The sequence below is a fragment of the Coregonus lavaretus genome (assembly GCF_964263955.1).
Source record: "Coregonus lavaretus genome assembly, contig: HAP1_SCAFFOLD_657, whole genome shotgun sequence".
NCBI classification, from domain to species: Eukaryota; Metazoa; Chordata; class Actinopteri; order Salmoniformes; family Salmonidae; genus Coregonus; species Coregonus lavaretus.
The window spans coordinates 23322-47138 of record NW_028164281.1 but is presented as its reverse complement, the minus strand read 5'-3'; the positions used below and the strand labels follow the sequence as shown (position 1 = coordinate 47138).

The following is a 23817-nucleotide window of genomic DNA, read 5'->3' as shown; positions in this document are numbered from 1 at the left end:
TTAGCATGTATTAACCACTCCTATGTAAATGGTAGATTATCAGACACTCAAAAAGAAGGTCTGATTTCATTATTACTGAAACAGGATACAAGTGGAAAATATAAAGATCCAGTCCATAAAAAAAATTGGAGGCCCCTTACACTTCAGTGTTATGATGCAAAATGTATAGGGCATAGAATTAAAAAGGTATTGTCGGATATTATTCATTCTAATCAGACAGGTTTTTTACATGGACGATACATTGGAGATAATATAAGGCAAGTACTGGAAACAATAGAACACTATGGAAAATATGGGAAACCAGGCCTGCTATTCATAGCAGACTTTGAAAAGGCATTTGATAAAGTACGATGGTTTTATATATAAATACCTGGAGCATTTCAATTTTGGAGAATCTCTTATAAAATGGGTTAAAATCATGTATAGTAACCCTAGGTGTAAAATAGTAAATAATGGCTATTTCTCAGAAAGTTTTAAACTGTCAAGAGGAGTGAAACAAGGTTGTCCACTATCGGCATATCAATTTATTATGGCCATCGAAATGTTAGCTATTAAAATCAGATCCAACAATAAGCTTAAACACAAAGGTGTCATTGTACGCTGATGATTCATGTTTTCTTTTAAATCCACAACTTGGATCCCTCCACAGTCAACATAGAGGATCTAGATACATGTTCTAACCTCTCTGTATTACAACCAAATTATGACAAATGTACTATATTACGTATTGGATCACTAAAAAATACAATTTTTACATTACCATGTAGTTTACCAATAAAATGGTCTGATGGTGATGTGGATATATATTCGGAATACATATCCCAAAGGAAATAAATGATCTCACTCCAATACATTTTAATAGAAAGTTAGCAAAAATAGATAAGATCTTGCTACCATGGAAAGGTAAATACCTGTCAATTTGTGGAAAAATCACCCTGATTAACTCTTTAGTATTACCCAGTTTACCTATTTGCTTATGGTCTTGCCTACGCCTAGCGAACAGTTTTTAAAAATTATATGAGAAAAAAAGATTATATTTTATTTGGAACGGCAAGCCAGACAAAATTCAACGGGCCTATTTATATAATTAATATGAATTTGGGGGACAGAAATGATTAAATATTAAATCATTAGACCTATCACTAAAAGTTTCAGTCATACAAAAGCTATACTTAAATCCGAACTGGTTCTCTAGCAAATTAGTAAGATTTTCTCACCCAATGTTCAAGAATGGCCTTTTCCCCTTTATTCAGATTACAACCTCTCACTTTCAGTTATTTGAAAAGGAAATCATCTCCCAAATATCACTATTTCTAAAACAAGCCATAGAAAGATGCAATTTCAATTTAATCCTCCAGAAACGACAGAACAAATAATGCAACAAATATTGTGGTTAAACTCAACTATACTAATTGACAAAAAAACATTATTTTTGGAAAAAACGTATAATCTTCCTAAATTATATCATAGGTAGGACTGGTGGAGTTATGTCGCACATGCAGCTAACAAAAACATATGGAAATGTCTGCTCTACCCAAAATTACAACCAAATAATTGCAGCCTTACCGCAAAAATGGAGGAGGAAAGTGTAAGGGGGAAAAAGTAAGGAACTTGTCTGTCGGCCCTGCATTAAAGAACATAATTGGTTAAAGAAAATTGTGATAAATAAAAAATTATACCAGTTTCATTTAAGGACCGAAGGATTGACAGCCGTCCCATATAGATTGCAAAATAGTTGGGAAGAGATTTTTGACGTACCGATCCCATGGTATAGTGTTTATGAACTGATACGCAAAACGATGCCGGATTCCAAACGTATAATTTTTTTATTTGTATTATTATATAAAATTCTTGCTACTAATAGAATCTTATTTATATGGGGGATACAATCTTCCCAGCTCTGCAGATTTTGCTGCGAAGAGACAGAATCATTAGTTTTGGTACTGTCCATTTGTAGCTTGTTTTTGGACACAGGTCCAGGAATGGCTAAAGGATTGTAATATTTCCCTTTAGCTAACGCTGCAGATAGCACTACTGGGTGATCTGAAAAGTCATAGTCAATCGATCAATAATATAATAATACTTTTAGCAAAAATGTTTATTTTCAATTTACAATCTGTAGAAACAATGAGAATAGAAGGGTTCAGAACTTTTGTAAAACATCACAGTACAGTTGAAAAATATATGGCAAATAGAAATCCAATATGGATGGTGTTAAGAGATAGATGGGAGGTGTTGAATGGAGCTGAAGGATGGGACTAATAACAACAACTAATAACAACAAGATAACTAATGTAAAGCATACTGTGTCCATAATAAGTATTTAGGTTATAGGTTGAGAGCTTTTGTGAAAGAGCATTGTTAGAAAGATATTTTTATTTTTTTATTTTTTTATTTTTTTTATTTCACCTTTATTTAACCAGGTAAGCCAGTTGAGAACAGGTTCTCATTTACAACTGCGACCTGGCCAAGATAAAGCATAGTAGTGCAATAACAAAAAAAAAACAACAACACAGAGTTACATATGGGGTAAAAAAACATAAAGTCAGAAATACAACAGAAAATATATATACAGTGTGTGCAAATGTAGCAAGTTATGGAGGTAAGGCAGTAAATAGGCTATAGTGCAGAATAATTACAATAGTATTAACACTGGAATGCTAGATGTGCAAGAGATTATGTGCAAATAGAGATACTGGGGTGCAAAAGAGCAAAATAAATAACAATATAGGGATGAGGTAGTTGGGTGGGCTAATTTCAGATGGGCTGTGTACAGGTGCAGTGATCGGTAAGGTGCTCTGACAACTGATGCTTAAAGTTATTGAGGGAGATAAGAGTCTCCAGCTTCAGAGATTTTTGCAATTCGTTCCAGTCATTGGCAGCAGAGAACTGGAAGGAATGGCGGCCAAAGGAGGTGTTGGCTTTGGGAATGACCAGTGAGATATACCTGCTGGAGCGCAGACTACGGGTGGGTGCTGCTATGGTGACCAATGAGCTAAGATAAGGCGGGGATTTGCCTAGCAGTGATTTATAGATGGCCTGGAGCCAGTGGGTTTGACGACGAACATGTAGTGAGGACCAGCCAACAAGAGCGTACAGGTCACAGTGGTGGGTAGTGTATGGGGCTTTGGAGACAAAACGGATGGCACTGTGATAGACTACATCCAATTTGCTGAGTAGAGTGTTGGAGGCTATTTTGTAAATGACATCGCCGAAGTCAAGGATCGGTAGGATAGTCAGTTTTACGAGGGCATGTTTGGCAGCATGAGTGAAGGAGGCTTTGTTGCGAAATAGGAAGCCGATTCTAGATTTAACTTTGGATTGGAGATTCTTTATGTGAGTCTGGAAGTTGAGTTTACAGTCTAACCAGACACCTAGGTATTTGTAGTTGTCCACATACTCTAGGTCAGACCCGTCGAGAGTGGTGATTCTAGTCGGGTGGGCGGGTGCCAGCAGCGTTCGATTGAAAAGCATGCATTTAGTTTTACTAGTGTTTAAGAGCAGTTGGAGGCTACTGAAGGATTGTTGTATGGCATTGAAGCTCGTTTGGAGGTTTGTTAACACAGTGTCCAATGAAGGGCCAGATGTATACAAAATGGTGTCGTCTGCGTAGAGGTGGATCTGAGAGTCACCAGCAGCAAGAGCGACATCATTGATATACACGGAGAAAAGTGTCGGCCCAAGAATTGAACCCTGTGGCACCCCCATAGAGACTGCCATAGGTCCAGACAACAGGCCCTCCGATTTGACACACTGAACTCTATCTGAGAAGTAGTTGGTGAACCAGGCGAGGCAGTCATTTGAGAAACCAAGGCTATTTAGTCTGCCAATAAGAATGCGGTGGTTGACAGAGTCGAAAGCCTTGGCCAGGTCGATGAAGACGGCTGCACAGTACTGTCTATTATCAATCGCGGTTATAATATCGTTTAGGACCTTGAGCGTGGCTGAAGTGCACCCGTGACCAGCTCGGAAACCGGATTGCATAGCGGAGAAGGTACGGTGGTATTCGAAATGGTCGATTATCTGTTTGTTAACTTGGCTTTCGAATACTTTCGAAAGGCAGGGCAGGATGGATATAGGTCTGTAGCAATTTGGATCTAGAGTGTCACCCCCTTTGAAGAGGGGGATGACCGCGGCAGCTTTCCAATCTCTGGGGATCTCAGACGTTATGAAAGAGAGGTTGAACAGACTAGTAATAGGGGTAGCGACAATTTCGGCGGCTAGTTTTAGAAAGAAAGGGTCCAGATTGTCTAGCCCAGCTGATTTGTAGGGGTCCAGATTTTGCAGCGCTTTCAAAACATCAGCTGTCTGAATTTGTGTGAAGGAGAAGCGGGGGGGGGCATGGGCAAGTTGCAGCAGAGGGTGCAGAGTTGGTGGCCGGGTTAGTGGTAGCCAGATGGAAAGCATGGCCAGCTGTAGCAAAATGCTTGTTGAAATTCTCGATTATTGTAGATTTATCGGTGGTGATAGTGTTTCCTAGCCTCAGTGCAGTGGGCAGCTGGGAGGAAGTGCTCTTATTCTCCATGGACTTTACAGTGTCCCAAAACTTTTTGGAGTTAGTGCTACAGGATGCAAATTTCTGTTTGAAAAAGTTAGCCTTTGCTTTCCTGACTGCTTGTGTATATTGGTTATATATGGCATAGAGAAGCAAACCGGATGGACATCATGAAAATGATCGGAGAGTTTGAGGGTAGAGGAAGTTCAGGAGTAAAAACAAACTAAATAGAATTATTGTAAAATTGACTGTGTCCATAAAATGTACAGTGGGGAAAAAAAGTATTTAGTCAGCCACCAATTGTGCAAGTTCTCCCACTTAAAAAGATGAGAGAGGCCTGTAATTTTCATCATAGGTACACGTCAACTATGACAGACAAAATGAGAAAGAAAAATCCAGAAGATCACATTGTAGGATTTTTAATGAATTTATTTGCAAATTATGGTGGAAAATAAGTATTTGGTCAATAACAAAAGTTTCTCAATACTTTGTTATATACCCTTTGTTGGCAATGACACAGGTCAAACGTTTTCTGTAAGTCTTCACAAGGTTTTCACACACTGTTGCTGGTATTTTGGCCCATTCCTCCATGCAGATCTCCTCTAGAGCAGTGATGTTTTGGGGCTGTCGCTGGGCAACACAGACTTTCAACTCCCTCCAAAGATTTTCTATGGGGTTAAGATCTGGAGACTGGCTAGGCCACTCCAGGACCTTGAAATGCTTCTTACGAAGCCACTCCTTCGTTGCCCGGGCGGTGTGTTTGGGATCATTGTCATGCTGAAAGACCCAGCCACGTTTCATCTTCAATGCCCTTGCTGATGGGAGGAGGTTTTCACTCAAAATCTCACGATACATGGCCCCATTCATTCTTTCCTTTACACGGATCAGTCGTCCTGGTCCCTTTGCAGAAAAACAGCCCCAAAGCATGATGTTTCCACCCCCATGCTTCACAGTAGGTATGGTGTTCTTTGGATGCAACTCAGCATTCTTTGTCCTCCAAACACGACGAGTTGAGTTTTTACCAAAAAGTTCTATTTTGGTTTCATCTGACCATATGACATTCTCCCAATCCTCTTCTGGATCATCCAAATGCACTCTAGCAAACTTCAGACGGGCCTGGACATGTACTGGCTTAAGCAGGAGGACACGTCTTGCACTGCAGGATTTGAGTCCCTGGCGGCGTAGTGTGTTACTGATGGTAGGCTTTGTTACTTTGGTCCCAGCTCTCTGCAGGTCATTCACTAGGTCCACCGGTGTGGTTCTGGGATTTTTGCTCACCGTTCTTGTGATCATTTTGACCCCACGGGGTGAGATCTTGCGTGGAGCCCCAGATCGAGGGAGATTATCAGTGGTCTTGTATGTCTTCCATTTCCTAATAATTGCTCCCACAGTTGATTTCTTCAAACCAAGCAGCTTACCTATTGCAGATTCAGTCTTCCCAGCCTGGTGCAGGTCTACAATTTTGTTTCTGGTGTCCTTTGACAGCTCTTTGGTCTTGGCCATAGTGGAGTTTGGAGTGTGACTGTTTGAGGTTGTGGACAGGTGTCTTTTATACTGATAACAAGTTCAAACAGGTGCCATTAATACAGGTAACGAGTGGAGGACAGAGGAGCCTCTTAAAGAAGAAGTTACAGGTCTGTGAGAGCCAGAAATCTTGCTTGTTTGTAGGTGACCAAATACTTATTTTCCACCATAATTTGCAAATAAATTCATTAAAAATCCTACAATGTGATTTTCTGGATTTTTTTTTCTAATTTTGTCTGTCATAGTTGACGTGTACCTATGATGAAAATTACAGGCCTCTCTCATCTTTTTAAGTGGGAGAACTTGCACAATTGGTGGCTGACTAAATACTTTTTTTCCCCACTGTATAGAGTCAGTCTGTATCTTACCCAGAGTGTATGGGGCTGGAGACCATGTTGATGTTGTCCAAGGTGTCAGCTGTCCAGCTATAGTGTCTCAGAGAGTTAGAGTCACAGTCTCTGCTGGCCACCTGAAGGAGACAGACAGGACAGGAGAAAACAGACAGACAGTCAGTCAGATAGACAGACAGACAGACAGACAGGACAGGAGAAAACAGACAGACAGGACAGGAGGAAACAGACAGACAGTCAGACAGACAGGACAGGAGAAAATAGACAGACAGTCAGACAGACAGACAGACAGGACAGGAGGAAACAGACAGACAGGACAGGAGGAAACAGACAGACAGACAGACAGACAGACAGACAGACAGACAGACAGACAGGAGATCAGTACTGAGGGATCCTCAGAGGAGAGAACATGTTATCTACACAGTGTTCTGATCTGTGTGTTGACAGTCCTGCTATCCAACAGTGTTCTGATCTGTGTGTTGACAGTCCTGCTATCCAACAGTGTTCTGATCTGTGTGTTGACAGTCCTGCTATCCAACAGTGTTCTGATCTGTGTGTTGACAGTCCTGCTATCCAACAGTGTTCTGATCTGTGTGTTGACAGTCCTGCTATCCAACAGTGTTCTGATCTGTGTGTTGACAGTCCTGCTATCCAACAGTGTTCTGATCTGTGTGTTGACAGTCCTGCTATCCAACAGTGTTCTGATCTGTGTGTTGACAGTCCTGCTATCCAACAGTGTTCTGATCTGTGTGTTGACAGTCCTGCTATCCAACAGTGTTCTGATCTGTGTGTTGACAGTCCTGCTATCCAACAGTGTTCTGATCTGTGTGTTGACAGTCCTGCTATCCAACAGTGTTCTGATCTGTGTGTTGACAGTACTGCTATCCAACAGTGTTCTGATCTGTGTGTTGACAGTCCTGCTATACAACAGTGTTCTGATCTGTGTGTTGACAGTCCTGCTATCCAACAGTGTTGGACAGACAGCCTTGATAGTAATGATAAAAGCATTGCAATAAAGCATGCATTTTGGAACTCGAGAATACTGATGAGGAAAGAAAGGAACTGAAATAAGAAGCTTTGTGTTTTCATATAATATGTCAAACTTGATGAAAACCAGCAGCTTTGTGGGCATAAATCCTTTACATGAAAAACTGTTTATAACTAAACGAATAATGTGCTGATAATGAAGTGATGATTCAGCTTGTGGAGTAGAACCTAGAACCATTCTAACAGAACTACTAGAACATATCCAGCAGCAGATGGGAATGGAGCTGAGCCAGTTTGCTGCATCTGAAGGTCAACTAAGAATAGAACAGTATTCTCCAGCAGTGTATAATATACCTTATTCTGAGGCTCAGTTATGAAGGACATGTCTTTACAGGCACCCTGATGCAGCAGGAGAGAAGAGACACGTCTTTGAGTAGGGAGGAGGGTGAGAGAGGGAGGAGACAGAGAGACAGAGACAGACAGAGACAGACAGAGAGACAGAGACAGACAGAGAGATAGAGACAGACAGAGAGACAGAGACAGACAGAGAGACAGAGACAGACAGAGAGATAGAGACAGACAGAGAGACAGAGACACGTCTTTGAGTAGGGAGGAGGGTGAGAGAGGGAGGAGACAGAGAGACAGACAGAGAGACAGAGACAGAGACAGACAGAGACAGACAGAGAGATAGAGACAGAGAGAGACAGACAGAGACAGACAGAGAGATAGCGACAGACAGAGAGACAAATAGACAGAGACAGACAGAGAGATAGAGACAGACAGAGAGACAGAGACAGACAGAGAGACAGAGACAGAGACAGACAGAGAGATAGAGACAGACAGAGACAGAGAGACAGACAGAGAGACAGAGACACGTCTTTGAGTAGGAAGGAGGGTGAGAGAGTGAGGAGACAGAGAGACAGACAGAGACAGACAGAGAGACAGAGACAGATAGAGAGACAGAGCCATATCTTTGAGTAGGGAGGAGGGTGAGAGAGGGAGGAGACAGAGAGACAGAGACAGACAGAGACAGACAGAGACAGATAGAGAGACAGAGCCATATCTTTGAGTAGGGAGGAGGGTGAGAGAGGGAGGAGACAGAGAGACAGACAGACATACAGACAGACAGAAAGAGAGACAGAGACAGACAGAGAGATAGAGACAGAGAGAGACAGACAGAGAGACAGAGACAGACAGAGAGACAGAGACACGTATTTGAGTAGGGAGGAGGGTGAGAGAGGGAGGAGACAGAGAGACATGACAGCGCCGGAGAAGATGGCTGCCGTTTTACAGCCCTCTAACCAATTGTACTATTATGTGTGTTTTTCCGCGTTATTTGTAATTTATTTTGTACATAATGTTTCTGCCATCGTCTCTTATAACCAAAAAGAGCTTCTGGATATCAGGACAGCGATTACTCACCTCGCATTGGACGAAGATTTTTTCTTCAACGAGGCGGTCGCGAAGGATATCCTACAGACACCCGACAAGGCCCAGATCCCCGTCATTCGCGTGAGGAAGAGACGGAGATATCGCGGACGCAGATCCGGGTGCCTTGTAAGGATCCGACGGCGAGCGAGTAAACTGCCTCTCCCATCAATCCTATTAGCCAACGTTCAAGCTTTTGAGAATAAAATGGACGATTTAAGATTACGGTTATCCTACCAACGGGACATTAAAAACTGTAATATCTTATGTTTCACGGAGTCGTGGCTGAACGACAACAATGATAACATTCAGCTAGCAGGCTATACGCTACATCGGCAGGACAGAACGTCTGACTCTGGTAAGACAAGGGGTGGCGGTCTCTGTATATTTGTAAACAACAGCTGGTGCACAAAATCAAATACTAAGGAAGTCTCGAGGTTTTGCTCGCCTGAGGTAGAGTATCTTATGATAAGCTGTAGACCACACTATTTACCAAGAGAGTTTTCATCTATATTTTTCATAGCTGTCTATTTACCACCACAAACCAATGCTGGCATTAAGATTGCACTGAATGAGTTGTACAAGGCCATTAATCAACAGGAAAACGCTCATCCAGATGCAGCGCTCCTAGTGGCCGGGGACTTTAATGCAGGGAAACTTAAATCCGTTCTACCTAATTTCTACCAGCATGTTAAATGTGCAACCAGAGGGAAAAAAACTCTAGACCACCTTTACTCCACACACAGAGACGCATACAAAGCTCTCCCTCGCCCTCCATTTGGCAAATCTGACCATAACTCTATCCTCCTGATTCCTGCTTATAAGCAAAAACTGAAGCAGGAAGCACCAGTGATTCGGTTAATAAAAAAGTGGTCAGATGACGCAGATGCTAAGCTACAGGACTGTTTTTCTAGCACAGACTGGAACATGTTCCGGGATTCTTCAGACAGCATTGAGGAGTACACCACATCAGTCACTGGCTTCATCAATAAGTGCATCGATGATGTCGTCCCCACAGTGACCGTACGTACATACCCCAACCAGAAGCCATGGATTACAGGAAACATCCGCACTGAGCTAAAGGGTAGAGCTGCCGCTTTCAAGGAACGGGACTCTAACCCGGACGCTTATAAGAAATCCCGCTATGACCTCCGACGAACCATCAAACAGGCAAAGAGTCAATACAGGTCTAAGATTGAATCATACTACACTGGCTCTGACGCTCGTCGGATGTGGCAGGGCTTGAAAACTATTACAGACTACAAAGGGAAGCACAGCCGCGAGCTTCCCAGTGACACAAGCCTACCAGACGAGCTAAACCACTTCTATGCTCGCTTTGAGGCAAGCAACACTGAAGCATGCATGAGAGCACCAGCTGTTCCGGATGACTATGTGATCACGCTCTCCGTAGCCGATGTGAGTAAGACTTTTAAGCAGGTCAACATTCACAAGGCCGCAGGGCCAGACGGATTACCAGGACGTGTACTCCGAGCATGTGCTGACCAACTGGCAAGTGTCTTCACTGACATTTTCAACATGTCCCTGACTGAGTCTGTAATACCAACATGTTTCAAGCAGACCACCATAGTCCCCGTGCCCAAGAACTCTAAGATAACCTGCCTAAATGACTACCGACCCGTACCACTGACGTCTGTAGCCATGAAGTGCTTTGAAAGACTGGTCATGGCTCACATCAACAGCATAATCCCAGAAACCCTAGACCCACTCCAATTTGCATACCGCCCCAACAGATCCACAGATGATGCAATCTCTATCGCACTCCACACTGCCCTTTCCCACCTGGACAAGAGGAACACCTACGTGAGAATGCTATTCATTGACTACAGCTCAGCATTCAACACCATAGTGCCCTCTAAGCTCATCACTAAGCTAAGGATCCTGGGACTAAACACCTCCCTCTGCAACTGGATCCTGGACTTCCTGACGGGCCGCCCCCAGGTGGTAAGGGTAGGTAACAACACATCTGCTACACTGATCCTCAACACGGGGGCCCCTCAGGGGTGCGTGCTCAGTCCCCTCCTGTACTCTCTGTTCACCCATGACTGCATGGCCAGGCACGACTCCAACACCATCATTAAGTTTGCCGACGACACAACAGTGGTAGGCCTGATCACCGACAACGATGAGACAGCCTATAGGGAGGAGGTCAGAGATCTGGCTGTGTGGTGCCAGGACAACAACCTCTCCCTCAACGTGACCAAGACAAAGGAGATGATTGTGGACTACAGGAAAAAAAAGAGGACTGAGCACGCCCCCATTCTCATCGACGGGGCTGTAGTGGAACAGGTTGAGAGCTTCAAGTTCCTTGGTGTCCACATCACCAACGAACTATCATGGTCCAAACACACCAAGACAGTCGTGAAGAGGCCACGACAAAGCCTATTCCCCCTCAGGAGACTAAAAAGATTTGGCATGGGTCCTCAGATCCTCAAAAAATTATACAGCTGCACCATCGAGAGCATCCTGACTGGTTGCATCACCGCCTGGTATGGCAACTGCTTGGCCTCTGACCGCAAGGCACTACAGAGGGTAGTGCGTACGGCCCAGTACATCACTGGGGCAAAGCTCCCTGCCATCCAGGACCTCTATACCAGGCGGTGTCAGAGGAAGGCCCTCAAAATTGTCAAAGACTCCAGCCACCCTAGTCATAGACTGTTCTCTCTGCTACCGCACGGCAAGCGGTACCGAAGTGCCAAGTCTAGGTCCAAAAGACTTCTCAACAGCTTCTACCCCCAAGCCATAAGACTCCTGAACAGCTAATCATGGCTACCCGGACTATTTGCACTGCCCCCCCACCCCATCCTTTTTACGCTGCTGCTACTCTGTTAAGTATTTATGCATAGTCACTTTAACTCTACCCACATGTACATATTACCTCAACTACCTCAACTAGCCGGTGCCCCCGCACATTGACTCTGCACCGGTACCCCCCTGTATATATAGCCTCCCTACTGTCACTTTATTTTACTTCTGCTCTTTTTTTCTCAACACTTTTTTTGTTGTTGTTTTATTCTTACTTTTTTTGTTTAAAATAAATGCACTGTTGGTTAAGGGCTGTAAGTAAGCATTTCACTGTAATGTCTGCACCTGTTGTATTCGGCGCATGTGACCAATAAAATTTGATTTGATTTGATTTGATTTGAGACAGACAGAGACAGAGAGACAGAGACACGTCTTTGAGTAGGGAAGAGGGTGAGAGAGGGAGGAGACAGAGAGACAGAGACAGAGACAGACAGACAGACAGAGAGAGACAGAGAGACAGAGAGAGACACAGAGAGACAGAGAGATAGAGACAGAGAGACAGACAGACAGAGAGATAGAGACAGACAGAGAGAGAGACAGACAGACAGAGAGACAGAGAAACGTCTGAGTAGGGAGGAGGGTGAGAGAGGGAGGAGACAGACAGACAGAAGGTCGTACCGTGTCCTTGGTAGGAGCCAGTATCTCTTCGATCATCATGCTGTCTCTGGTGTAAGAGGTCCTGTTCAGGGTGTTGGACCTATCCGAACTGAAGGACCGCACGCTGTTGTTTATAGCAGTACCAAGTTACCACAGCAACAACAGGCAGGGGGGTGGCGGGGCAGGCAGGCAGGGGGGTGATGAGAGGGTGAGGTGAACAGAAAGACAACTCATTACAACAACAACAAAAAAAAAAAAAAAAAAAAAACATGCAGCTAACCTCTATACAACATAAATATAACCCACAGCACAGGATGAAGCACTATCTGGACATCAGAGATATGGTGATTATAGATGTATGGTATGTGATGGTGTGTAGGATGAACCACTGTCTGGACATCAGAGGTATGGTGATTATAGATGTATGGTATGTGATGGTGTGTAGGATGAACCACTGTCTGGACATCAGAGATATGGTGATTATAGATGTATGGTATGTGATGGTGTGTAGGATGAACCACTGTCTGGACATCAGAGGTATGGTGATTATAGATGTATGGTATGTGATGGTGTGTATGGTGATTATAGATGGATGGTATGTGATGGTGTGTATGGTGATTATAGATGTATGGTATGTGATGGTGTGTATGGTGATTATAGATGTATGGTATGTGATGGTGTGTATAACATTGGTCTAATCAGGCAGACAGCGTTCTAGATGAAGAGTGGGTTTTGTATGAAGTAGCAAACCCAGGTAAAACACAATGATGATGGATGAGCTGTCTGATAACTAGCGTTAGATAAAGGGACTGGATGAGCTATGTCTGATAACTAGCGTTAGATAAAGGGACTGGATGAGCTATGTCTGATAACTAGCGTTAGATAAAGGGACTGGATGAGCTATGTCTGATAACTAGCGTTAGATAAAGGGACTGTATGAGCTATGTCTGATAACTAGCGTTAGATACAGGGACTGGGACCAAAGCCTGTTTTAGATGGACAGCGCTAACATGGAACTTGTTGTGCTAGCCTAATGCCCATCCCTACTGCCAGCGCCTAGCCACTGGCTAGCGTGCTAGCCTAATGCCCATCCCTACTGCCAGCGCCTAGCCACTGGCTAGCGTGCTAGCCTAATGCCCATCCCTACTGCCAGCGCCTAGCCACTGGCTAGCGTGCTAGCCTAATGCCCATCCCTACTGCCAGCGCCTAGCCACTGGCTAGCGTGCTAGCCTAATGCCCATCCCTACTGCCAGCGCCTAGCCACTGGCTAGCGTGCTAGCCTAATGCCCATCCCTACTGCCAGCGCCTAGCCACTGGCTAGCGTGCTAGCCTAATGCCCATCCCTACTGCCAGCGCCTAGCCACTGGCTAGCGTGCTAGCCTAATGCCCATCCCTACTGCCAGCGCCTAGCCACTGGCTAGCGTGCTAGCCTAATGCCCATCCCTACTGCCAGCGCCTAGCCACTTAGTGCTGCCTTTGACACCATCGATCACCACATTCTTTTGGAGAGACTGGAAACCCAAATTGGTCTACACGGACAAGTTCTGGCCTGGTTTAGATCCTACCTGTCGGAAAGATATCAGTTTGTCTCTGTGAATGGTCTGTCCTCCGACAAATCAACTGTACATTTCGGTGTTCCTCAAGGTTCCGTTTTAGGACCACTATTGTTTTCACTATATATTTTACCTCTTGGGGATGTTATTCGAAAACATAATGTTAACTTTCACTGCTATGCGGATGACACACAGCTGTACATTTCAATGAAGCATGGTGAAGCCCCAAAATTGCCCTCGCTAGAAGCCTGTGTTTCAGACATAAGGAAGTGGATGGCTGAAAACTTTTTACTTTTAAACTCGGACAAAACAGAGATGCTTGTTCTAGGTCCCAAGAAACAAAGAGATCTTCTGTTAAATCTGACAATTCATCTTGATGGTTGTAAAGTCGTCTCAAATAAAACTGTGAAGGACCTAGGCGTTACTCTTGACCCTGATCTCTCTTTTGACGAACATATCAAGACTGTTTCAAGGACAGCTTTTTTCCATCTACGTAACATTGCAAAAATCAGAAATTTTCTGTCCAAAAATGATGCAGAAAAATTAATCCATGCATTTGTTACTTCTAGATTAGACTACTGCAATGCTCTATTTTCCGGCTACCCGGATAAAGCACTAAATAAACTTCAGTTAGTGCTAAATACGGCTGCTAGAATCCTGACTAGAACCAAGAAATTTGATCATATTACTCCAGTGCTAGCTTCCCTACACTGGCTTCCTGTTAAGGCAAGGGCTGATTTCAAGGTTTTACTGTTAACCTATAAAGCGTTACATGGGCTTGCTCCTACCTATCTTTCCGAGTTGGTCCTGCCGTACATACCAATACGTACGCTACGGTCACAAGACGCAGGCCTCCTAATTGTCCCTAGAATTTCTAAGCAAACAGCGGGAGGCAGGGCTTTCTCCTATAGATCTCCATTTTTATGGAACAGTCTGCCTACCCATGTGAGAGACGCAGACTCGGTCTCAACCTTTAAGTCTTTACTGAAGACTTATCTCTTCAGTAGGTCATATGATTGAGTGTAGTCTGGCCCAGGAGTGTGAAGGTGAACGGAAAGGCTGGAGCAACGAACAGCCCTTGCTGTCTCTGCCAGGCCGGTTCCCCTCTCCACTGGGGTTCTCTGCCTCTAACCCTGTTGCAGGGGCTGAGTCACTGGCCTGCTGGTGCTCTTTCATGCCGTCCCTGGGAGGGGTGCGTCACTTGAGTGGGTTGAGTTACTGACGTGATCTTCCTGTCTGGGTTGGCGCCCCCCCCCCCCTTGGTTTGTGCTGTGGTGGAGACCTCTGTGGGCTATACTCGGCCTTGTCTCAGGATTGTAAGTTGGTGGTTGGGGATATCCCTCTAGTGGTGCGGGGGCTGTGCTTTGGCGGAGTGGGTGGGGTTATATCCTTCCTGTTTGGCCCTGTCCGGGGGTTTCTTCGGATGGGGCCACAGTGTCTCCGGACCGCTCCTGTCTCAGCCTCCAGTATTTATGCTGCAGTAGTTTATGTGTCGGGGGGCTGGGGTTAGTTGGTTATACCTGGAGTACTTCTCCTGTCTTATCCAGTGTCCTGTGTGAATTTAAGTATGCTCTCTCTAATTCTCTCGTTCTCTCTTTCTCTCTGAGAACCTGAGCCCTAGGACCATACGTCAGGACTACCGGGCATGATGACACCCTGCTGCCCCCAGTCCGCCTGGCCTTGCTGCTATTCCAGTTTCAACTGTTCTGCCTGCGGCTACGAAACCCCTACCTGTCCCAGACCTGCTGTTTTCAACTCTAAATGATCGGCTATGAAAAGCCAACTGAGAGACCTGAGCCCTAGGACCATACGTCGGGACTACCGGCCGTGGTGACTCCTTGCTATCCCCAGTCCGCCTGGCCTTGCTGCTATTCCAGTTTAAACTGTTCTGCCTGCGGTTATGGAACCCCTACCTGTCCCAGACCTGCTGTTTTAAACTCTAATGATCGGCTATGAAAAGCCAACTGAGATTTATTCCTGATTATTATTTGACCATGCTTGTCACTTATGAACATTTTTGAACATCTTGGCATGGTTCTGTTATAATCTCCACCCGGCACAGCCAGAAGAGGACTGGCCACCCCTCATAGCCTGGTTCCTCTCTAGGTTTCTTCCTAGGTTTTGCCTTTCTAGGGAGTTTTTCCTAGCCACCGTGCTTCTACACCTGCATTACTAGCTGTTTGGGGTTTTAGGCTGGGTTTCTGTACAGCACTTCGAGATATTAGCTGATGTAAGAAGGGCTATATAAAATAAAATTGATTGATTGATTGATTGATTGATCCCTACTGCCAGCGCCTAGGCACTGGCTAGCGTGCTAGCCTAATGTCCATCCCTACTGCCAGCGCCTAGCCACTGGCTAGCGTGCTAGTCTAATGCCCATCCCTACTGCCAGCGCCTAGCCACTGGCTAGCGTGCTAGCCTAATGCCCATCCCTACTGCCAGCGCCTAGCCACTGGCTAGCGTGCTAGCCTAATGCCCATCCCTACTGCCAACGCCGTTGAGGGTTTTCACCATTTTGAGGTAGTCAACTGGGCTGTCACAGAAGCAGCTATTGCAAAGATCAAATATGACCTCGCTACTACATCTCTATGGAATTAAAGCCTTGTTCACACTGCAGGCCTTAATGCTCAAATCAGTTTGGTTTGTCAAATGCATTTTGGAATACTGACTGTCCAAACAGCAAGTTACATGTGACCCAATCGGATTTGTGTGTGTTCAGACAGCAGTCATTTGCTGACATGGCTACGCTAGTTGTCATAGTAATGACGGGGGTGTGCACAGTGGTGTAGGCTGATTGGTGGTGCTGCTCGTGCTTCCTATCACTCAGAAGTTATGTCGCAAGCTAAGGTGACAACAATGCCTGCCATGGACGTTTCCCAGTTGATTAGATTGTTCAAAATCATAGTATAAGAACACTTTTAAAGCCTCAAAGGATAAGATGATCCATCTTTCAAAACGAGTCCTTTTTGTGCCACTGCAGTCAACTAGCTAGCTAAGTAACTGTTTAGCTTTCTAGCACATTCACTAATTTGTTTGTCAACAATTAACAAGCTAGTTAGCTATCACGCGTTCTTGTCAAACTGTCAACAGAGTAGCTAGCAAGATACAGTGCCGTCAGAAAATATTCACACACCCTGACTTTTTCCGCATTCTGTTGTGTTACAAAGTGGGATTAACGTGGATTTAATTGTCAAAAATCAGAGTAACGATCTACACAAAATACTCTAATGTGGAAGTGTAAGAAGAATTCCATTTTTTTTTAAATAATACTGAAAAATTAAAAACACGAATTCGGAAAGTATTCAGACCCCTTGACGTTTTCCACATTTTGTTACGTTACAGCCTTATTCTAAAATGGATTAAATTGTTTTTCCCCCTCATCAATCTACACACAATACCCCATAATGAGAAAGCATAAACAGGCTTTTAGAAATGTTTTAAAACTGAAATATCACATTTACATAAGTATTCAGACCCTTCACTCAGAACTTTCTTGAAGCACCTTTGGCAGCGATTACAGCCTCGAGTCTTCTTGGGTATGACGCTACAAGCTTGGCACACCTGTATTTGGGGAGTTTCTCCCATTCTTCTCTGCAGATCCTCTCAAGCTCTGTCAGGTTGGATGGGGAGCGTCCCTGCACAGCTATTTTCAGGTCTCTCCAGAGATATTTGATCGGGTTCAAGTCCGGGCTCTGGCTGTGCCACTCAAGGATATTCGAGACAAATCAATCCCAGAACAACGAAGGACCTTGTGAAGAGGTGGAGGAAACAGGTACAAAAGTATCTATATCCACAGTAAAACGAGTCCTGTATCGACATAACCTGAAAGGCTGCTCAGCAAGGAAGAAGCCACTTCTCCAAAACCGCCATAAAAAAGCCAGACTACGGTTTGCAACTGCGCATGGGGACAAAGATCATACTTTTTGGAGAAATGTCCTCTGGTCTGATGAAACAAAAATAGAACTGTTTGGCTATAATGACCATCGTTATGTTTGGAGGAAAAAGGGGGTGTTGCAAGCCGAAGAACACCATCCCAACCGTGAAGCACGGGGGAGGCAGCATCATGCTGTGGGGGTGCTTTGCTGCAGGAGGGACTGGTGCACTTCACAAAATAGATGGCATCATGAGGAAGGAAAATTATGTGGATATATTGAAGCAACATCTCAAGACATCAGTCAGGAAGTTAAAGCTTGGTCGCAAATGGGTCTTCCAAATGGACAATGACCCCAAGCATACTTCCAAAGTTGTGGCAAAATGGCTTAAGGACAACAAAGTCAAGGTATTGGAGTGGCCATCACAAAGCCTTGACCTGAATCCTATAGAAAATGTGTGGGCAGAACTGAAAAAGCGTGTGGAGAAAGGAGGCGTACAAACCTGACTCAGTTACACCAGCTCTGTCAGGAGGAATGGGCCAACATTCACCCAACTTATTGTGGGAAGCTTGTGGAAGGCTACCCGAAACGTTTGACCCAAGTTAAACAATTTAAAGGCAATGCTAGCAAATACTAATTGAGTGTATGTAAACTTCTGACCCAATGGGAATGTGATGAAAGAAATAAAAGCAGAAAATAAATCATTCTCTCTACTATTATTCTGACATTTCACATTCTTAAAATAAATTGGTGATCCTAACTGACCTAAGACAGGGAATTTTTACTAGGATTAAATGTCAGGAATTGTGAAAAACTGAGTTTAAATGTATTTGGCTAAGGTGTATGTAAACTTCCGACTTCAACTGTATATTTGGGGAGTTTCTCCCATTCTTCTCTGCAGATCCTCTCAAGCTGTCAGGATGGATGGGGAGTGTCGCTGCACAGCTATTTTCAGGTCTCTCCAGAGATGTTCGATCGGGTTCAAGTCCGGGCTCTGGCTGGGCCACTCAAGAGCATTCAGACTTGTCCCGAAGCCACTCCTGCGTTGTCTTGGCTGGTTGCTTAGGGTCGTTGTCCTGTTGGAAGGTGAACCTTCGCCCCAGTCTGAGGTCCTGAGCGCTCTGGAGCAGGTTTTCATCAAGGATCTCTCTGTACTTTGCTCCGTTCATCTTTCCCTCGATCCTGACTAGTCTCCCAGTCCCTGCCGCTGAAAAACATCCCCACAGCATGATGCTACCACCATAATGCTTCACCGTAGGGATGGTGTCCGGTTTCCTCCAGACGTGACGTTTGGCATTCAGGCCAAATAGTTCAATCTTGGTTTAATCAGACCAGAGAATCTTGTTTCTCATGGTCTGAGAGTCCTTTAGGTGCCTTTTGGCAAACTCCAAGCGGGCTGTCATGTGCCTTTTACTGAGGAGTGGCTTCCGTCTGGCCACTCTACCATAAAGGCCTGATTGGTGGAGTGCTGCAGAGATGGTTGTCCTTCTGGAAGGTTCTCCCATCTCCACAGAGGAACTCTGGAGCTCTGTCAGAGTGACCATTGGGTTCTTGGTCACCTCCCTGACCAAGTTCCTTCTCCCCGATTGCTCAGTTTGGCCGGGCGGCCAGCTCTAGGAAGAGTCTTGGTGGTTCCAAACTTCTTCCATTTAAGAATGATGGAGGCCACTGTGTTCTTGGGGACCTTCAATGCTGCAGACATTTTGTGGTACCCTTCCCCAGATCTGTGCCTCGACACAATCCTGTCTTCGGAGCTCTACGGACAATTCCTTCGACCTCATGGCTTGGTTTTTGCTCTGACATGCACTGTCAACTGTGGGACCTTATATAGACATGTCCAATCAATTGAATTTACAACAGGTGGACTCCAACCAAGTTGTAGAAACATCTCAAGGATGATCAATGGAAACAGGATGCAGCTGAGTTCAATTTCGAGTATCATAGCAAAGGGTCTGAATACTTATGTAAATAAGGTATTTATGTTTATTTATTTTTATAAATTTGCTAACATTTCTAAAAAACAGTTTTCAGTTTGTCATTATGGGGTATTGTGAGTAGATTGATGAGGAAGAACATGTATTGAATCCATTTTAGAATCAGGTTGTAACGTAACAGAATGTGGAAGTCAAGGGGTCTGAATACTTTATGAATGCACTGTATCTTGATTAGTATTCAACCCCCTAATACATGTTATGTAAAAATGTATGCACACATGACTAAGTCTCTTTGGATAAAAGCGTCTGCTAAATGGCTTATTGTATTATTATCATGTTAGAATCACCTTTGGCAGCGATTACAGCTGTGCGTCTTTCTGGGTAAGTCTCTAAGAGCTTTGCACACCTGGATTGTACAATATTTGCATATTTTTCTTTAAAAAATGATTCTAGCTCTGTCAAGTTGGTTGTTGATCATTGCTAGACAGCCATTTTCAAGTCCTCTCTGGTTTTTGTGGTTGAATCGGTGTTTGAAATTCACTGCTCAACTGAGGGACCTTCCAGATAATTGTATGTGTGGGGTAGAGAGATGAGGTAGTCATTAAAACTGTTAAACACTATTATTGGACACAGAGTGAGTCCATGCAACTTATTATGTGACTTGTTAAGCAAATTGTTACTCCTGAATTTATTTAGGCTTTCCATAACAAAGGGGTTGAATACTTTTAATTTTGTATTAAAAACATAATTCCACTTTGACATTGTGGTGTATTGTGTGTAGGCCAGTGACACAAAATCTCAATGTAATCCATTTTAAATTCAGGCTGTAACACAACAAAATGTGGAAACAGTCCAGGGGTGTGAAGACTGTCTGAAGACACTGCCATGATCTCGGTAGAGATGGTCGCATTAACACAGATCCCTGGAAGCCAGATAAAGTATCAGTCCACACCAAAGGGATGCACCATCTCAACGGAACAGACTGAACCAATCAGAGGCGGCATGACTACAGAGAGATTACATCCAACAGGCTCCATACTGATACATCTCCACTACAGAGAGATTACATCCAACAGGCTCAATACTGATACATCTCCACTACAGAGAGATTACATCCAACAGGCTCAATACTGATACATCTCCACTACAGAGAGATTACATCCAACAGGCTCAATACTGATACATCTCCACTACAGAGAGATTACATCCAACAGGCTCAATACTGATACATCTCCACTACAGAGAGATTACATCCAACAGGCTCAATACTGATACATCTCCACTACAGAGAGATTACATCCAACAGGCTCAATACTGATACATCTCCACTACAGAGAGATTACATCCAACAGGCTCAATACTGATACATCTCCACTACAGAGAGATTACATCCAACAGGCTCAATACTGATACATCTCCACTACAGAGAGATTACATCCAACAGGCTCAATACTGATACATCTCCACTACAGAGAGATTACATCCAACAGGCTCAATACTGATACATCTCCACTACAGAGAGATTACATCCAACAGGCTCAATACTGATACATCTCCACTACAGAGAGATTACATCCAACAGGCTCAATACTGATACATCTCCAACCAGAGGCATGACTACAGAGAGATTACATCCAACAGGCTCAATACTGATACATCTCCAACCAGAGGCATGACTACAGAGAGATTACATCCAACAGGCTCAATACTGATACATCTCCACTACAGAGAGATTACATCCAACAGGCTCAATACTGATACATCTCCACTACAGAGAGATTACATCCAACAGGCTCAATACTGATACATCTCCACTCAAATTAACACATGTAAGGACATAGTTAAAAGCATTGTGAGCAAACTGTCCTCTGGTCAGTAAAATGGAGCACAACAAAATCAATGAGACATCACAACACAGTGGTTGATGGAGTTGTGATGGTTGGCTTGGGATCTGGGAAACATGTCATGCCCTCTTACCTGCAGACCTTAGGGCTATGGGACGAGGTACGAGTTTGAAATGGGGGAAAAGTACAAAACAGAAGATATTGAAAGCAACAAATGTGAGCGGGCAAAGCAGAAATGCAGTGTGGTTATAATGGGCCTGGATCTGATGCTCTGAGCTGTGTTAAACACTGACGCTCTCTGATACCTGTGGTTATTGGACCTTCCTTTCAACTGGAACTGATACCTGTGGTTATTGGACCTTCCTCGGTACTGAACCAGAGGCAGAGCAGAACTATTTCTACTCATACTGTAAACACGCTGACCAGAGCTCTGCAGCCAACACAGTACTTTTATTCTGGCTGAGGTTAGTACCATCATAGTATTACAGTACGACTAGATCATATCTTCTCCTTTACACCCAACTCACATCAGATAAGGGATTACTGCCCTGCTCATACTAAGACATCAATGTTTTATTTTTTTGTAATTTAGCAGACGCTCTTATCCAGAGCGACTTACAAGAGCAATTAGGGTTAAGTGCCTTGCTCAAGGGCACATTGACAGATTTTTCACCTAGTCGGCTCTGGGATTTGAACCAGCGACCTTTCGGTTACTGGCACAACGCTCTTAACCACTAAGCTACCTGCCGCCACAATCCTCAATGTTGATTGTGATAGGGTTAGGGACGTTGTACTATCCTGTATCACATGATCAAATGGGCGTACTGTCTGTCCCTTAGGAACATATAGAGATATGGACGGTCCATATCAAACCCATTCTATACTGTACTAACTGCACACAGCACCACAGCCTGTCAGAGTGTAGTGGGTAGTGGGTATGGTACCTGGCGCTGCGGGCTCCGATGCTAAAGCCCACGTATCCCTCCTGGGGCAGAGAGTCGTCTCCCAGCTCTCTCAGGTCCTGGGGTGCCAGGTACTTATCCATGTCGCCTGCCATCGCATCCTCACCTGACATAACACCAACCAGTTAGACAGTCCACAGCTCACAGTCCCCTCTCTCCAGTTAGTTAGACAGTCCTCAAGCCACAGTCCCCTCTCTCCAGTTAGTTAGACAGTCCTCAAGCCACAGTCCCCTCTCTCTCTCTGCTGTCCTAACTGTAACCTAACTCTAACCCCTGAACGCCCCAGTCCCCTCTCTCTCTGCTGTCCTAACTGTAACCCCTGAAAGCCCCAGCCCCTCTCTCTCTGCTGTCCTAACTCTAACCCCTGAAAGCCCCAGTCCCCTCTCTCTCTGCTCTCCTAACTCTAACCCCTGAAAGCCCCAGTCCCCTCTCTCTCTGCTGTCCTAACTGTAACCCCTGAAAGCCCCAGTCCCCTCTCTCTCTGCTCTCCTAACTCCAACCCCTGAAAGCCCCAGTTCCCTCTCTCTCTGCTGTCCTAACTGTAACTGAAGCAGGTCCAGTAGGAGCGTCTCTCTCCAGAACAGACAGGCTGTTTTAACAGATCAATAGAAGCCTGGAGGCCTGTTCCACTGTCCTGTCCTGTCTCCTGCTCTGCTCTGCCACGGGACACACAGCTGACAGGACATATCCGCCACCTCGGTTAGTCATACTACGCTTGTTTAGTCACTGAATACAAAGCAATGGTTTAAGCAGTGAAAACAACCTGTTCAACTTTTTAAAAAACAACAACACCCATTCTAAATGTAGAAACCAATATAGCAGCTATGACGAGTAGCTTGTAGAGTTATCCGTCCAGGGGAGTCCCAATGCAGAGTGTTGAATGACGTTAGAGAGAGACGACGCAGAGGAAAGGAGGGGTTAAAAAAGTAGAAACTAGAGCAAGTGCACATCAACCAGCCAGCTGTCATCTAGCGAGGGGAGAACAGCATTCCACCAGCGATCACCCCTGCTGATCCTATCCACGGCAACCCCTCCCCCATTCCTCCAACCTCCCCCCTCCCCCCTCCCCCCTCACACCAGAAAACCTACTCCACAATCTTTAACTTACTACGTAACATCTAGTTGAGGGACACAGGATTCAGCAACAAGCTCTGCACTCAAAAATGTTCTAAGCAAATGTCTCTCTCTCTCTCTCTCTCTCTCTCTCTCTGTCTCTCTCTCTCTCTCTCTCTCTCTCTCTCTCTCTCTCTCTCTCTGTCTCTCTCTCTGTCTCTCTCTCTGTCTCTCTCTCTCTCTCTCTCTCTCTCTCTCTCTCTCACTCTCACTCTCACTCTCTCTCTCTCTCTCTCTCTCTCAGACCTTACAGAAATACTGAAGAAGAATATCTGGAGACCAAATGAAAGAAAATACAACTTAGTCAACAGACAGAGCTTTAGAAATCCTGAGCT

General features: G+C 44.6%; 1 protein-coding gene across 1 annotated transcript in view; it reads right to left on the bottom strand.

Annotated features, from left to right (window-relative positions):
• Positions 1-23817, bottom strand: part of LOC311117250 (ankyrin-3-like) — a gene marked incomplete at both ends in the record, with an annotated part of 141938 nt that overhangs the window by 101401 nt on the left and 16720 nt on the right. Inside the window, 4 exons of the mRNA XM_084192221.1 lie at positions 6388-6488; positions 7711-7755; positions 12226-12328; positions 22352-22475. Of these exons, the coding sequence (XP_084048347.1) occupies positions 6388-6488; positions 7711-7755; positions 12226-12328; positions 22352-22475 (373 nt within the window). The remainder of the gene's footprint in view (positions 1-6387; positions 6489-7710; positions 7756-12225; positions 12329-22351; positions 22476-23817) is intronic.